At 45.7% G+C, this 17,422-nt stretch overlaps 1 protein-coding gene across 8 annotated transcripts in view; it reads left to right on the top strand.

Moving 5' to 3' along the window:
• The window catches only part of tenm4 (teneurin transmembrane protein 4), a 159,044-nt gene extending 145,715 nt beyond the window's left edge, over positions 1-13,329 (top strand). For all 8 annotated transcript variants that reach the window (XM_035154796.2, XM_047339608.1, XM_047339609.1 and 5 more), the window contains 4 exons: positions 194-490; positions 1,639-3,253; positions 6,094-6,236; positions 10,278-13,329. In XM_035154796.2, coding sequence (XP_035010687.1) covers positions 194-490; positions 1,639-3,253; positions 6,094-6,236; positions 10,278-11,036 — 2,814 coding nt within the window. In that variant the 3' untranslated portion in view covers positions 11,037-13,329. The remainder of the gene's footprint in view (positions 1-193; positions 491-1,638; positions 3,254-6,093; positions 6,237-10,277) is intronic.
• Positions 13,330-17,422: the final 4,093 nt, after the last annotated feature.

Here is a 17,422-nt window from a genome sequence, read left to right as displayed (position 1 = left end):
AAAAGCTCTGAAAAGAAAGAGGAACATAAAATAATCACTTTATGATTAAAGCTCTCCTCATAAGGTCCCACCTTGGAGGAGCCAGGCACCGACTCCTGTTAGTTCAAGCATCCAAACTTGTTTATTTCCTCGTGGTGGAGCTGATGAGGTCTAATTACATTTTTCTAATTCTCCGCTTCCCTCTCCTCTGTAGGTTCATAACAGGAACTTGCTGTCACTGGACTTTGATCGAATCACGAGAACAGAGAAGGTCTATGACGACCACAGGAAGTTCACCTTACGGATCCACTACGACCAGGCTGGACGACCCACTCTGTGGGCGCCAAGCAGTCGTCTGAACGGGGTCAACGTCACCTACTCCGCCGGGGGGCATGTGGCCGGCATCCAGAGAGGCACCATGTCCGTTCGCATGGAGTACGACCAGAACGGCAGAATCACCTCCCAGATATTCGCTGATGGTAAATCTTGGAGCTACACATACCTTGAGAAGGTAAGGATTGTTTGCACTGTAACATTGATTAAATGGTTTAAAGATAAAACATTAAATAAGAGACGATGGGGACATGTTGTACCGTTAAATTGTGGAGGTGTGTCTGTGCAAGAACCTTGACGGGAGTCTTTAGACTGGAGTTAAAAGTTAACTTGTAATACTTCAGCAGTGTTTGTGCCGCATTATCAGCTTCGAGAACAGATATCAGCAGAAATGTAATTAAAACCTGTCTGGTGCAGCACGGATGTTAGACTTTGTTCTATCCTGACAGCAGAGTTCAACCTGTAAGAATGAAATGTCACTTTTTACTTACTAATTGAAGCCAAGATTGTTGAGGAAAAGGTGAAGCGCTGCGATTCTCCGCTGTAGACGAGGGGATATGAAAATAGCTCAGAGTCACCTTGTCCACGGTCTTTTGTCGGTTTTTCAGTAACCTCTAAATGCCGAGATGGCGGCCGCGTGTTGTGACAACCACAGAACAGATTTAAAGACTTCATTTAAGACTTCAAACCTTTGAGTTGCCGACTTTGGTCCCTTTTTATTCTGTTTGAATCAAAAGCTCCAAGACACAAGTAGCGGCCTGTTTGTGAGATAATCTCTGAAGGAAAATGTTAATGTCGGAGGAATATCAACAACTCTTTCTTTCAAGATGGAAATTAGATGTGGTCCGACTCAGACTTGCATACGTGATATGTTATTGCTTTTCACATTTTGTTCGTCCTCTTGTGGACAGGACGAGTGACTGGTACATTCACGATTTGACTTTTGTTTTATATAATTCATATTTAGTACTTTTTTTAATTTGTATCTTCCGTCAAGGGTGTTATGTTTCCGTCTATGTTTGCTTGTTAGTTTGCAGGATTACGCAAAAATCACATGAATGATTTCCATGACATTGGGTTGAGGGGTGGGTGGCGAAGGGAGGATCACATTTAAAATTTGGTGCGGATCCAGATCAGGGGGCGAATCCAGATACAGTGTTTTTAGTTTTTTATTTATATATTTGTGCAATTTGGTGCAGATAGAAATCCAGATCTAGTGAATTTAAATGTGGTTTCATAAGGGGACTGTTCTGGTTTGCACTCTACTGTGTGCCATTCTAGTTAAATGTAATTATAAATGACTTCTTTTTTCTTTCCTCTTTACAGTCCATGGTACTCCTGCTCTACAGCCAGAGGCAGTACATCTTTGAATTTGACAAAAACGACAGACTCTCCTCTGTGACCATGCCCAACGTGGCACGGCAGACCCTGGAAACCTCCCGCTCCATCGGCTACTACAGAAACACCTACCGGCCCCCGGAGGGTAACGCCTCGGTGCTCCAGGACTACAGCGAGAACGGTCAGCTGCTGCAGACGACCTACCTGGGCACGGGCCGCAGGGTCATCTACAAATACGGCAAGCTGGCCAAGCTGCTGGAGATCCTCTACGACACCACGCGCATCGCTTTCTCCTATGACGAGGTGGCGGGCATGCTGAAGACGGTGAACCTGCAGAGCGAGGGCTTCACCTGCACCATCCGCTACCGTCAGATCGGCCCGCTGATTGACCGGCAGATATTCCGATTCAGCGAGGAGGGCATGGTGAACGCCAGATTCGACTACGTCTATGACAACAGCTTCCGAGTCACAAGCATGCAGGCGGTCATCAACGAAACCCCGCTGCCGATCGACTTGTATCGCTATGACGACGTGTCTGGCAAAACAGAGCAGTTCGGCAAATTTGGGGTAATCTACTACGACATCAATCAGATAATCACCACGGCGGTGATGACCCACACCAAGCACTTTGACGCTTACGGCCGGGTGAAGGAGGTACAATATGAGATCTTTCGCTCGCTCATGTACTGGATGATGGTGCAGTACGACAACATGGGCCGAGTGGTGGCCAAGGAGCTGAAGGTCGGGCCTTACGCCAACACCACGCGCTACACGTACGAGTATGACGCGGACGGCCAGCTGCAGGTGGTCTCCATCAACGACAAGCCTCTGTGGAGATACAGCTACGACCTGAACGGCAACTTGCATCTCCTCAGCCCTGGAAACAGCGCACGCCTCACGCCGCTGCGCTACGACATCAGAGACCGGATCACTCGCTTGGGAGACGTCCAGTACAGGGTGGACGAGGACGGTTTCCTCAGGCAGCGAGGAAACGAATACTTTGAGTACAACTCCGCCGGCCTGCTGATCAAAGTGTACAACAAAGTGAGCGGCTGGAGCATCAAATACCGCTACGACGGCGTGGGCAGGAGGGTGTCGAGCAGAAGCAGCGCCGGCCACCACCTGCAGTTCTTCTATGCTGACTTGTCCAGCCCCACTCGGGTCACACACATGTACAATCACTCCAGCTCGGAGATCACTTCTCTGTACTATGACCTGCAGGGACACCTGTTCGCCATGGAGCTGAGCAGCGGGGATGAGTTTTATGTGGCCTGTGATAACATAGGCACCCCTCTGGCTGTGTTCAGCGGCTCAGGCCTGATGATTAAACAGGTTCTCCACACAGCGTTCGGAGAGGTCTACCTCGACACTAACCCCAGCTTCCAGCTAATCATCGGCTACCAGGGAGGCCTGTATGAGCCTCTCAGCAAACTGGTCCACATGGGAAGACGGGACTACGATGTCCTGGCTGGCCGCTGGACCACGCCCAACCACGAGATCTGGAAACGTCTCAACAGCAACCACATCGTGCCATTCAACTTGTACATGTTCAAGAATAACAATCCCCTAAGCAACAACGAGGAGATAAAGTGCTACATGACTGGTGAGTTCACGTCATGTTCAACACAGAGACAAATCCACCCGACCCGTTCTTTTGCAAGAGGATGGAAGCTTTGGCAACCCAGAGAATAGAGAAATAAATGTGTTAACAAGTTTCAAAACGGAGATTTCTCCAACCACAGCTGCCATCTTCTGCAAAGCGGCAAGCTGCAAACATCTCAACTCTTCAGGCAGATTCTACATAGATGCAGGACTTTCTGTAAAGTACTCAGCTGTAACAAGATAGGTTTGAAGCAGCCCCAAGATTATCACAATTTTACTGGTAAAATAACTGTGTATATACAGTAAATGGCAGTTTTTTATTAAGTCAGCTTTACTAGATTCATATCATTACTTCCACCAAGGAGGTTATGTTTTCGTTTTTTCTGTTATTTAGCAGGATTAATCAAAAGCTGCTGGATGGATTACCACAGAACTTGGTGGAAGGATGTGGTATCAGTAGGAAAAGAGCCCATTTAATTTTGGTGCAGATCCAGCTCAGGGGGCGGATTCTGGCACGTTCTTTCTTTAACATTGCAAGATTGGGCGTTTTTGCATCATTAACATTGATTTCTCAGAGAATAATTCATGTATAAAGGATAAAAAATCTGGATCTAGTGAATTTAAATGTGGTTTCATAGTAATAGGACTCTTGGGCCTTGGTGGAGGGATTTGCGCTTCATGTAGAAGAAATTAAAAGTAATGGTGGGATCGTACCTTAAGCCTCAGACCTGCAGGAAACTTGCTTTTTCTCCCAGTTCAGCAAACTATTCTCCCTTCAGGTGTTGACGCTGAATTTTTTTTATTTATTCTAAACAACAAGCCACAAATGGAAAAACAAATCCTGCCAAAATTAAATTTGAAAATAGAAATGCAGTGTAGGAGAGAGAGAGAGAGAGAGAGAGAGTGGGGTTTTTTTTTCCAATAGCCTCCTCACAGGGACGCTGAGCTTGTTTTTCCTGCTCTGCTGTTTGTCTGCGTGCACGTGCGTGTTGCTTTGCATGCGTGTGCCCAGTGGCTGTCGTTTTGAAAGTGCTCAAAGGGAACAATGCTGTACGGCAAAGCCCCCCCCCACCCCACCCCCCCATCTGTTGCTGAACACTCAGGTCCCTTCCCAGAAATATCACATCGTCCTGTGTTGCTTTGTGGCAGGGAGGAGGTAAATGGCAGTGAAAGCACCCCAGCGGAGAGGCAGAGCACAATAGATCCATAGAAACGTCAGCCAGGGCCGGTGGTATCAACCTCTTTGGCTGCAAGTTAAACAGCATTGTTAAGGATACTCGCTGAATACGACTGTGGTTTGAACCAAACAAGCCTCGGCCAGATCACATCACAACTGCGAGATAGAATTCTCTCCGTTGATGCTCACGCTGGCTGTGAAATAAAAAAATTTTTTTAACCTGTTATCCTTCATTTATTAACCTGTGTAGACAATGATGAGAGGGAAAAAACCGCCACTTCTTTGTTCCGGCTGCTCTCCAGCTCGCCGCTGCTCTCTGATCAACAAAGCCATTTAGCCTTCTGCCAAACAGAGAAAGGCGTTCGGCTTCACAGTCCACCATTAGGGGCCGACCGGCGATAGAATGCTAAGCAGACTGTTAGATATACTGTAGTGGCTCTCCGTCTCAATTGTGATTGATGGCACTGACATTTCCATTCCTTTCACTGAATTACCCGGGTCCTTTCATTGTCCTCAAACAAATTCTTAATTAAAAAAGCTTTGTCAGGTGCGACAGTGTGGCGTCGCCCGTCTGTCACAGACTTAACCCCCGAAGTGTCACGGCAATGATTCTGCTGTCCGTAACAAACAGGCCTTTTTTCTTTTTCTTTTTTTTTTATCTTCCAGTCGTGTCTGTCGCCTTTTTCTGTGTTTTTCCGAGTTAATGACAACTTATCACCAGGAATTGGCAGCTGCACCTACAAACGCAGCTGCTGTTATATGACCCGCGTTTAATTTGATCGCACGGATTTGAATCTCCGACATGTCACTTGCCTGCTTTTTAGCATCTCATTAGAGGATAAAACCTGCTGAGTCCTCGGAATGTCCTGCGTCCGCGTCTCGGCTGCTTTGAAATGACATCAACTTTCCGTGTGTAATTATCAGACACTGGCAGATATCACTCTGGTGTTTGTGGGCCCCAGCTGTGTGTCATTAGTGTGGCACCTGCAGGAGTGGACACGAGTCCGTGACGCCGCCTCGAGTGTTTATTACAGCTCGTCCACTTCCACAAACAAATCAAGTGCTCCGAGCGACTGAGGAGTTTATTAAGGAGACAAGCACTTGACTGCAGAATCCCCAGTGTCAAATGAATCCTCAGTGTTCAGCATGCACAGTGTAATACGTGTGCCGCACGTGCCTGTGCAGGAGCCAATTTGAAACTTTCCGAATGCAGTGAAAACCCCTGAAAACTGTTTACCAACTTAAAAAAGAGTATTTCAATTCATACCATGAAAATTAAACGTAAGAAAATAAATATTAACACAATCTGATTTCATTCTGTGCTATTTTTTAGGTAATTTTCTGTTCGATCCCGACCGAGTTCGACCTGAAATATAACCCAAATATAATTTCAAATGTTCAGTGTCCAGACTCTAATAACAAATACCATAGGTGTTTCTATAGCAGCAGCAGAACACAGGTTTTAAAGACATGCTGAGAGAATGTCGAACTACAGACTTAAAGTAGTCAAGTGTTTAAATTAACAAAAGAAGAACAGAAAACATACTGAATTAAGATATTTATGAACTGAACCATATACATATACGCAGTAACTGGTTTTAATTTGACAGCTCATCTGTGTCTACATCACTGTTTGATCTTCTGTTTCAATCCCTCCTCTGCAGATGTTAACAGCTGGCTGGTAACTTTCGGCTTCCAACTGTACAACGTCATTCCCGGCTATCGGAAACCAAACACCGAGGCCATGGAGCCGTCCTACGAGTTGGTCAGGACCCAGATCAAGACCCAGGAGTGGGATAGCACCAAGGTAAACCAAGTCACTCTCACCTCTTCCTCTTGTCAACTCACCACAGTTTCACCCTCTTCCACCTCCTGCCCCCTCTCCTCCGTTTCAGCACGATTAGAGAATAGACATGCTCCATGTAGCCCAGAGTCCCGGAGGAGCTGCCAGCCATCGGGCCAACACACAGCCCAGTGAGCCCTGCCCCTCGTCCTCGTCCTGGGGAATGGGGTCAGGCTAAACAGCTCTTGTAATTGTCCTGCCATTAGGGAAATTCACTCTCGATTCCCTCCACCACTGCCCATTGATTTCATCTCAGTCTTACACCGTTAGCCAAGGTCTGAGGAGTAGTAGACATGCTCTGATTCCCGCGTTTATCAGCCCTTTTAAGTTGCCCCCAACTCCCCTGAATTATTGAAGAGGCCAATGTTGTTGTCTGGGGTTTGGTTACAGCTCGACTGGTGAATGCCACCCATCAGGAGGTCAGAGTCATGTCGAGCGACACTCTGGCTGCCACCTTAACACAGCAGGGATTTGCTGTTATATAAAAACGTGTTCTTGTCTATTTATAAGCCTAAAAGCTTATGATAGAATACAAGGTTATCTCGTTGTGTGACCTCTGATCTGACCAGCCATCCATAATAAACAGGCGATCCAACCAGGCATATTGACCAGAGGAGGCAGCGGCGCCAAAGAATATAAAGAAATAGATAGTAGTTGTAGAAAATTCCAGTTATGTCCTCATCTAGCGTAGACACTCCGGGGAGTGGGGGTAAGTGTGAAAGGCCCCGGGGACGGACACGTGCACGCTGCTCGTGCCCGTCGGTCCACAGAGAATCTCTGAACTCACCCAAGGTACCGATCTACAAAGGAGCGGCAACAGAGGAAATATCTAATTCAATCCAGAGACATCCCGGGCAATTTCCATTTCAAATATTTGAGAGCAGATACTGTGTGATGGAATAGAATAAGAGATTAGAAAGAATAAATGCAAAAAGAAAGCATTCGCAATTCTCACTGAATCAATGGAGGAGTCAGATCTGACAATTTAATCATTTTTTAATCATTTAAAAGCAAATTTAGCTTTTTTTTTTACATTTCTTAATCACTAAAAACATCCTTCTTTGTAAAATGTGTAATTTCCACTTCACATCAGGCTGTGTACATTTTATTTCCACCGTTCTGTTTCCTAGAAGCACTCGGGGTTAAAAGGACTTGTGTTCTGCTAAATTGAATTAGTCACATATGCATCTATATTCAGTTTGCTTCACTCAGAGACACGACGCACAAGTTGATATGATAATATTTCCTGAAAGATAATTTTTCTCGCCCTTGCCTTTCAAGCGTGTGTTCAAGAATATCCGTGATCGACTGTGATATCTCTGAAAAAACCCTGTAATCGAGGCTTTAAATAGCAGCGTCAGCCCAGATTTGAAGACGTTGCTTGTGTTTGTGCGGGGAGCTCGTCCGTCAGCGCGCCTCTGAAGTACCAACAGTAAACGGTATATTAGGAAAGATGGAGATAATGAGGCTTTAACCCACGTATGTGCCGAGGCCTGATTTCTCCTTATGCCGAGTTCCTGCTTCATTCACTCGCGCTCCGTGCTGGTTAATGTCATGTTGATCCTCACTGCAGATGGACACACCAGCCTAATTAAATATAGGATTCTTTTGAAGCGTAAATAGCTTCAAAACCACACATGGTACATCCTGCGCATCCCTGGCACTTTATTTGTATTTTGTACAGGACAAAAGTACGCCCGCCGTTCCATCTCTTTTCATTCAAGCCCCTATTCCGCCGCGCTGCTGAATCCGCACCCAGATTGAAAAATGCCACGAGGGGCCAGACAGATGAGGTTTGGGCTGCACAAGGCTTGATCTCTCATTCTGCCTTGTGCTGGAGGCTGATTGCGCCCCATGCGATGTGAATGATGCCTCTCCGGGAGTGTCCCGGGAGGCTGTTTGACTAAAGTGGAGGACGTTGCCCCCGTTCCTCCTGATGCCTCCGGGACGTCTGACCGGGTCACACTGTTGGCACGGTAAACAAACACGGAGTGGCATGGTGTGAAGTGTCCCCCCCCCAGGCCGTCGCTCGTCAGGGGCCCAAGAGCACAGCTGCCCCCCCTCGCTGTCATATGTTTCCCCTTCATGCAGGATCTGATGTGGTGTCGCGTCAAGGAGCGGTGGGGGGGGAGGGGGCAGATGTGCTCGTCACTCAGCCCCACCCTGTCCCCCCGGCCTGCAGTCTCCGTCTAACAGTGAGACAGAATAAGAAACTGTCAGGAGGACTTTGAATGTGACTGGTTGACAAAGACTCCTCAGGACGCTCGCAGCCTCTCATCTCGGGCGCCGGCGAGAAGGCGCCGTGTTTAAAACGGCCTTTTGGTCGCCGCACAGACGCGTTCAGGCGACCGTCTCATCACTGGCCAGCTTCCATTTCATATCGCTAACATCTCTCTCTATTCCCGAAGAGCGTCTCTTGTCGAGAAGTATTAAGACAGAGGATTAATTTTGGGCGAAGCCGCTTGGGTCTCCTAGGTTGTGGTCAACCACTGTTATCAACGTAGACTTCACGTCGTGGTCGACTCGAAAAATAAGATTCAATTCCAGCGTTAGATCCGAGTGTTTGTCTTTCATTTGCATGTTAATATAATATTATGTAAAATGTTGGTCAACAGTAGTCGTCTGTGAGTATAGACGGGTTTCCCATTTACAAACAATGTTTTTTTTGCACACACGCCACCTTTTGATACACATCTGTCAACCGTGGCAGCTGCGTCTTCCAGTGAGGAGCAGCAGCGAGTTCCTGTGATGCCACACGAGACTATAACAACAAAGTTAACTCCACAGGAAGAGAGACGTGGCCTGTGTGTGTCGAAACACATCAGCCCAACTTAAAAGCTCGAGATTAGCATTTAAAAAAAACGCCGTCATGCTGTTTACCTGCTGCACGAGTCAGGAGCTCTGCTGTGCTCGCCGCGGTTATTGTATTTGAAGCATTAGCATATATGAGAATCCTGCTCCTTCCCCCAGAATACACCTGGAAACTTCCAGCTGTGTTAAACCAAAGCAGAATCTAATATTGGAAATGACTGCAGTGTAAACAGGCGGACTGGTATCGATGGGCTGCACAGGATCATGAAAAGAGACTCTGAAAGGAGAAAAGCAGGTTTCCATATGAGGATAGTTTTCCACTCTTGTAGCCACAGCAACAGCTTTTCATGTTGATGATGTCTTTTGCCCGTGGACGCAGACACTCGTCTGTAGGGGACGAGATCTAAACTGTACACGAGCTACCCACAGATCCCTGCTTCGTATTTAGTGCAGCGCGGCCGTCAGGAGACTGTAATTTCACCCTTTTTCAAAATATCATGCCTGTCACGAATGATCAGAGAGATTTGCATTTGCTGAGCAACACCTCTGCCCCGTGCCTCCGCTGTGCGCGATTCATTAACGGCTTCAAAGCTTCACAGATTTGTTGTTTGTTTCTGATGATGAATGTGAAACAATTACAGAATTATTTATATGCGGCACATTGTGTTTTAAAGATATTTCATATCGACATGTTTTTTCGCCCATCAATACAGTCTATGATATATAGTAATGAAAGAGAGAACTGTAACTATATCCGGAATGAAAGATTAAAATAAGAAACTCTGCGCTGTGACCTTCCTGGTCCAGGTCTGAGCAGTCAGGGTGAAAGTGTTTGTGTACGTGTGTGACATCACGTTAACACTCTCTTTACAAAAGGTGTTGAATCTTTTAATTCCAGTCGAAACATATTAACACAAAAAAAAAGAATATTTTAGCACTGACTGTAAAATGTTTGAGGTGTTAATGAAGCGGTTTGAATCTAATGTCATCTTGAAGCACAGTCTCCTGCTCGGTCTAAGCTCAGCTGGGTTAAGATAAGGGTTAGAATCCCCGGTGTGCAGCAATCAGAGGTGGATATTTGGTCAAGAAGAACGTCTTAAAACGAGCAATGGAGGGATATTGTGTAAATCTGACAGAAATGATATTTTAGTGTGTGTACGTGTGTCTTTAAACTGTGTTGTCTTTGTCTTGCAGTCCTTGCTCGGCGTTCAGTGTGAAGTTCAGAGGCAGCTGAAGGCTTTTGTGAAGCTGGAGCGTTTCGGCCAAATCTACAGATCCAAAAGTGCCGGATGTGCTCAAACCGAGAGCAAGAAGGTCTTTGGCTCCGGCGGCTCCATCTTCGGGAAGGGGGTGAAATTCGCCATCCGAGAAGGTCGCATCAGCACCGACATCATCAGCTTGGCCAACGAAGATGGGCGCCGCATGGCCGCGGTGCTGAACGACGCCTTCTACCTTGAAGACCTGCACTTCACCATCACCGGCACGGACACGCACTACTTTGTCAAACTGGGCTCGGTGGAGGGAGACCTGGCCCTCATTGGCATGACGGTGGGCCGCCGCACGCTAGAGACCGGCGTCAACGTGACGGTGTCTCAGGTCAACACGGTTCTCAATGGCAGGACTAGGCGCATTACTGACATCCAGCTGCAGTACGGCGCCCTGTGTCTGAATACGCGGTACGGCAGCAGCGTGGACGAGGAGAAGGCTCGCGTGTTGGAGCTGGCCCGGCAGAGAGCCGTCGCCCAGGCGTGGGCCCGGGAGCGCCAGAGACTGAGGGACGGAGAGGAGGGCTCGCGAACCTGGACCGAGGGAGAGAAACAGCAGCTCCTGGGCTCGGGGAAGGTGCAGGGCTACGACGGATACTACGTGGTTTCGGTGGACCAGTACCCGGAGCTGGCGGACAGTGTCAACAACGTTCATTTCATGAGACAGAGCGAAATGGGCCGAAGGTGACATGAACATGAGGCTCTGGAGGGACGGACTCACATGTAGGACATGGGGACTTCTTGCCAAAGACAGTTGTGTACATGACCACTTTTTTTTTTTGTTGTTGTTTTTTCTTTGACTGTGCTCAACTTGGTTTTTAAAATACCGTAAAAAAAACTATAAAAAAAAACTTAAAAAAGAGAAAAACATGGTTGCAATCAGTTGCACTGTATTAATAGAAGAGTGCCCTTCTCCTTTTGAAGATTCTTTAACAGTCTTTGCCCTTCAAGTGCGGCTGCTAGAGGATGAAAATTTGCGATGTCTGTGACTTATTTTTGTGACTCCATTTCCTCATCCCTGTTGGTGATTCTGTTCAAAGGAATCCAAGAGGAGTCCTGGTAATGCATTATGTTCACCGGCTCACTCCGGTGCCAGACTTGCAGATTGTTATTCACAAGCTCGCTCCATTCTGCCTTTTTCCGCGCCTCAGCCAAGGAGATTCCTTCTCTTTTAATCACTTCTTTTTTATACTTGAAACCCTCATAGCCCCAGTCATCCATAAATGATGAGAGAGATTTCTGTTTGGCGGTGGAGCCCTTCATCACCACGAGCTGTACTTGTCGAGGCACCTTCGTTCCTGTGATGTCTTGTCATTTTCTGAAGAGGAGGCCTGATGCTCACGCCGTGGTCCTGGCGTGGAAAGGCTTCGTCCTGAGCGCGCACGTCGGCCGCCTTCTCCATGAACTACAAAATTAACAGAACTGCTTAATCATGCTTACGATGTGTGGTGAAGCCAACAAAGGGATATGAGGTCACTTTTTTTATTTCATCGTGTGTGGGGGTTTTTCTTTTCTGACTGGAATCGTTTTGTTTTTTTAATCCAAGTAAGAGAAAATGAAAACAGAATAAATTGTCCTTTTCTTGATTTGACTGTGGTCAAACAACTCAATTCTGAAAATAGCGATGAGCCAACGAAAATACCGTGGCGCTCATGTGTGTATTAAACGACAAAAAGTATTTTACAGGAATGGTTTTGAATTACATTTTAGTTTTGTTTTATAAATAGCTATATGAATTAACAGTATAACAAATGTGAATTTAAAGAAAATGTGAACTATTGTCCCTTTTATTGTTAATTGTTGTACTTGAACAATACTTAAGGGTGTTTCAACACATGGAATAAACTATGACAGGTGGTTTAGTTAAATCAGTTACTGTGTTTTTTTTGTTTTATTAGACCAGCTACGTTTTTACTGATGACTCATATGAAAGGCAGTGTTTGTTTTTATCATCGAGCTTGAGTCAGTATTTCTCGCCACGATTACCAGTCGGATACGGATTGAAAATACGTTTTTTTTTAAGTTACCAGGATGTCTAAAGGAACCGGTCTCATTAGGGATGTTTTCCACATTAACATATTGGCTGCGGAGATGGATAGGCTCCGCGTTCTGTTGTGGTTGAGGTGAAAGATACAAATTGCCTTTGCCCTAAGGGCTGCCTGCAGGTCGGCATCCAAAGTGCTTTCATTCCCCCAGAATGCGGCTCCGCTCGGCCCCATCGCCGGCTGAAATGCATCAGACCTGCAGGTCTACTTGCTCCCGTTTACAGACTAAAGGTCGTCTATACACGCCCAACCTTGAAAACAACCCACGTGGGCACAGTCATAGCTCTGAAACACGTGTGTCCCCCCACCCCCTCAGTGGAGACGGCAGAGGACAATTTGAAAAACGTGTGAAAACGTAAAAGAAGGAGTCACAGACTATTTTGGAAATTGTGACATCGATTTTGACTCCTGGTACTTTATTGTTTTGTTTTTTTTTAAACTATGCCAATCCACTGCACACTCTTCTCATCGTTTGTTCCATCAGACATATAAACGTGTTTGTGTGTGTAGAGGTGGTGGGAGCGTGAGCGTCTCAATCTGTACAAACCTTAAAGCGAACAGTACACGGTTATTATTATTTTTTATTTTTTATTCTTTTCTGCTGTCGGTTGATTCAGTGACGTTTTTGTTTCCAAAAAAAAAAATTAAAAATATGTATGCTCAACCTTATATGAATGAAGGATATTTGCATTGTGGAATATTGCACTGAGAACTGTTGCGTCATAAGACTGTATCTTTTTCTAACGTTTTGGACTCATTTTGAGTTTCGGTTTGTTCTCAACACTGTGTTTTTAGCGCTTCTCTTTGACTATGTAAATATGAAGACATCAAAGTAAGCTGTAAATAAAATGCAAATGTAGATACCTCTTAGAGCTACATCGGTGACCCTGTGTAGTCTTAAGGTAGAAAAAAAATAAAGGGAATATTTTGTGTTTATTTCGTGTATTTTCTTTCATGTACTGTATATATTCTGCATGATACATTACATTACATTTCATTTAGCTGACGCTTTTATCCAAAGCGACTTACAATAAGTGTATTCAACCATGAGGGTACAAACCCAGAACAACAAGAATCGAGAAAGTACAATTTCTTCAAAAAAGCTAAACTACAAAGTGCTATAAGTAAGTGCCATTTAAGTGCTACTAGATTGTTAGTTTAAAAATGTTATTCAAGTTATCACTTTCTCTTAGGGCTCATTCAAACATATCTTGTTTGGTCCAGAGCTTCAGACTTTTTAGTTTAGTCCAAACCAAAGCATCAGGTGTAAAAGTGAGACGGAATTAAACTACAGAATAATTAAAAGAAGCTAAAGCAGAGATCACAAGATGAGGCCACAGTCACACATACTCGATATGATGGGTCAAAGTTCTCCAAAGTTAAACTCCTTGTGAAGCCACGCTCCAGATTTTCTTCGCCCACAAGAAGCAAATGTTGTATTTGCTTCCTTATGCGAACAGATTGAAGGGAGGAAAGTTCGCTACTGATAAGTTTGACGATATGTCTGAACGACGAGGACGTTCATTCGGTGCGTACGAGCTAGCGTGGAGATGGTAGTGAAAACCGTAATGATATTTCCGTAGCAGCTGAATTAACAAAATGACCCAGTTCATTCATTTTCTCCATTCAAATGGAAAAACTAACTGATTGACTGACAACACGCCAACATCAGACACACGCACATCTACAAACCAATCAATGTCAAATCTACGCAGACGCAGGTAGGTGGTGATGACAGGGCGTAGGTTTGTTATACAAGAGTCTTTAGTGCGTCTCCAAAAATACAACGTGAAGCCAAGGTGTGGAAACGCCCTTATATTCACTGATTGTGGATTATCAACGTACTGTATATTTAATTGCTTGTTGAGATTGATTCATGACTTCAATGATATGATAATGTGATATTACACCACGTGTCGTTATTTAGTTAAATATTCACTTCCACCTGTGAACATGTGGTCGATCACCAGCACATAAAACACAGACTGTTAATATAAAAACAACATCCCTGTGGTAAATGCATTTTAGTGTCATGATAATATATAAGCAAGCCTCGAGGAAAACGCTGCTCGAAACCTGACTATTAATTAACTTGTCAGAGTCGTGGGCCGATCTTTAGATGTTGCAAACGCCACCGAGAGACTGTTTTTTTTAAACTTGATAACTTTGTGGAAACAAGTGGAGCTCAGGGGCTAATCCTGTTAGCAGGCGGGGCGGCTCGGGAGTTAGCTGCCAGTGTGCGGCGGCGGTGGTGGTGGTGGCGGCGGCGAGGGAGCCTGGAGCTTTCCCGCTCACTGCAGGCGGAGCTGAGCTCGGTGCCCAGAAGGAAGCGTGATGGCCTGTTTTACCTCAGCAGACACTTCTCTCTCTCTCTCTCTCTCTCTCTCTCTCTCTCTCTCTCTCTCTTTTGTTCTTCTTCACTTTACATTATGGGGGGGAAAACAGCAGATGTCCCTGTGTGATACGTGAGCGTCGATGGAAACGATCACACCCTCTAGTGTTTGCTTTGGCTAGTTTTACTACACACGTGGGTTTTTTTTTTGCTGAGTAAATTTTAAATCTGCGGCTCTCATCTTCCCTGAGACAGCCTGAGCCTCGAGCACCACATGGCTCTGGTAAAGAGGATTTCTTCACAGGGGAACAGAAAGTCCTGCGAGCAGATCGAAGCTGTGCAGGATGAGTTCTGCAGCCGAGAGGCAATATCCTTTAGCCTTGAGGACTGAAGTCTTACGGTAGAATCTTAATAACAAAAACTTCACCTAAACCCCTGGTGCAGAGGGAACACACACAGTGCACTCTGATGACAGAATACTGCATTTTTACTTTTGTGTGTTTCTGGAAATGAAGTTGAATTAGGGACAATTTGGGGAAACTGAGCAGCCACAGCATAAAGGTTCATGAAGCGAAATGATTGCAAGACACAAAATTCACAAGAATTCAAACTCTGTGTTATTTGCTGGTAAATATTCAATCATGATGTGAAATGCTGCAGTGTTTCTCTTTTTCTGCCTTGAGAACAAACTGTCCTGTGGTTGCACTTCAACACTGGAGACTGTGAGGAAAACAGTTTGTTCCAGAAAGTGTTAAAAGTAATGGCAGAGTCACTGGTGCTGATGAACGACCTTATTAAAACCTCACAAATTCGCTCCTGTCGTTTGGGAAAACGTCTCTAATTGTGCTTTTATCGAAGCAACAAATCACGATGCTACAACTAGCCGATGATCTTTTAATCATATGCGACACGGAGCAGACCTCTGTCTGTTATCAGGTCTCATGAATCAGCCGAGGTTAAAGGGAAATGATTGCTCTGCTCTTTATTTCCTGTTTTCTCTCCTGTTTTCAGACAACTTGTTCTGCAGAAATTGGTTTCTCAGTTCAATCGGAGACGACTCTCTGACAGCTACACCAGTTTCTGATGCATGCAGCCCCAACTCTCACTCGACACCCATTACATTGAGATTTGACTTACTCCTTCCAGATACATGTGTGTGTTAGAGGAAAAGGAGAAAATCCTGCTTTTTGTCAGATTTCACATCCACGACCGCAGCCGACCGGAGGCACAGGGGCTTTTTTTCCCCAAGAACCATGCATGAACTGTTTCCCATTACCTGAGCTGGGGCCCTGATGAGAAGCGATATCTCCACATTGCTTTCACACTCCATCTGTTTCCTCTCACTGATAATTTGAACATTCTGAGCCCGAGTGTTGGATAAACACGGGCGAAGGTTGTTGCAGTTAAAAACGCAGCTGATTCCCACCGAGGTCCGGCTCTCCGCTGCCTCACTGAAAGCTGTGTGCAATCCAAAAATAAACCACTAAAATGAAACACCTGTCTCCGGTTTTCCTCTGGGCCTCACCTTCCTCGTACGACATGAGGAAACTCGGATAAGAAAATTACCCAGGCCCGCGTTGACGAAGATGAGATTAAAACATAAACTGTATTAATGTGTTTTCTAGTTTCCCCTGCGCAGACATGTTCATGCTGTTTCCACACCGGCGACACTCAAGTTTCCCCAACAGCAGTAAAAGAAGCGGTCGGTACGAAGGTCCACATCTGCTGTGCCGCCGCAGATTCCGTCTTTAATCATCCACGTCCACATTCCCCTCTCCGCCGGTTATGCAAATGGCCGGACCAATCATAAAAGGCTAATGGCGCGAGGAATGGTAAACCAACTGGCCGTAGAAGAGGCGAGGGCGAATTTTTCCTCAAGGTTTGGCTCTCGTTTGGACGCCTTGATGACAAAACGCACCCGCGACAGCAGCGCTCAGCGACGGACATAAAACTGAGGTGATGGTTTTCATAGTGTCATATTTCTACGGGTCACACAAAGGCCAACGTCTCATGCGACTGGCCTGCATAAGGGGGGGGGAAATGGAAAATGTGCAGTACCAGCACCTTAAGCAGCTCAGTGCTGCACGCTCGTAATGTGAGAGGCATTATTTTCCCCAAAAATGAGACTTGAGAGCCCTGGGAGAGCGTCGGCTGCCTCCACTGGAGAGCAACACGACCAGTTTGGTGCCAGTGTGAGAGGGACTCATTACATGGCTTTCAGTGTTGAAGTCATTTTCACTGAGACACACATCACAGGGATAATCAATAATCTGTGAAGTGCAGCCATATCAGAGCGGCCTCACACATTCGCAGCCTGTAGCTTCTCATTGGAAGCGGGAGGCTGTCGACTGTAACCGCACTTACTTGCTGTTCGCTTTTCTTATGAGAAATATAAAAAAAAAAACAAATAGAAGAAATTGATTTGCGTGTCGCTGAAAAGCCTTTTTTCTTGACGGTTTGTGAAATGTGAATTCATGTAACTCGGCTGTGTGTTTTTCATTATTGTCTCCTTGGTTACCTGGCCGAGAAACGACAGTTCACGTTCGATTCTCGCTCTGATCTCCGTGGATTATGTTGGAATCGACGCGGTAAGAAATTAATCCTGTCAGCACAAGGTGAAATTCTTTTTTTCTCTTTTCCACAGATGCTTACTGTGAGCGCGCGCGCGCGTGTGTGTGTGTGTGTGTGTGTGTGTGG

Source organism: Hippoglossus stenolepis, chromosome 4 (assembly GCF_022539355.2).
Source record: "Hippoglossus stenolepis isolate QCI-W04-F060 chromosome 4, HSTE1.2, whole genome shotgun sequence".
NCBI classification, from domain to species: domain Eukaryota; kingdom Metazoa; phylum Chordata; class Actinopteri; order Pleuronectiformes; family Pleuronectidae; genus Hippoglossus; species Hippoglossus stenolepis.
This window is presented reverse-complemented; position numbering and strand designations above follow the sequence as displayed.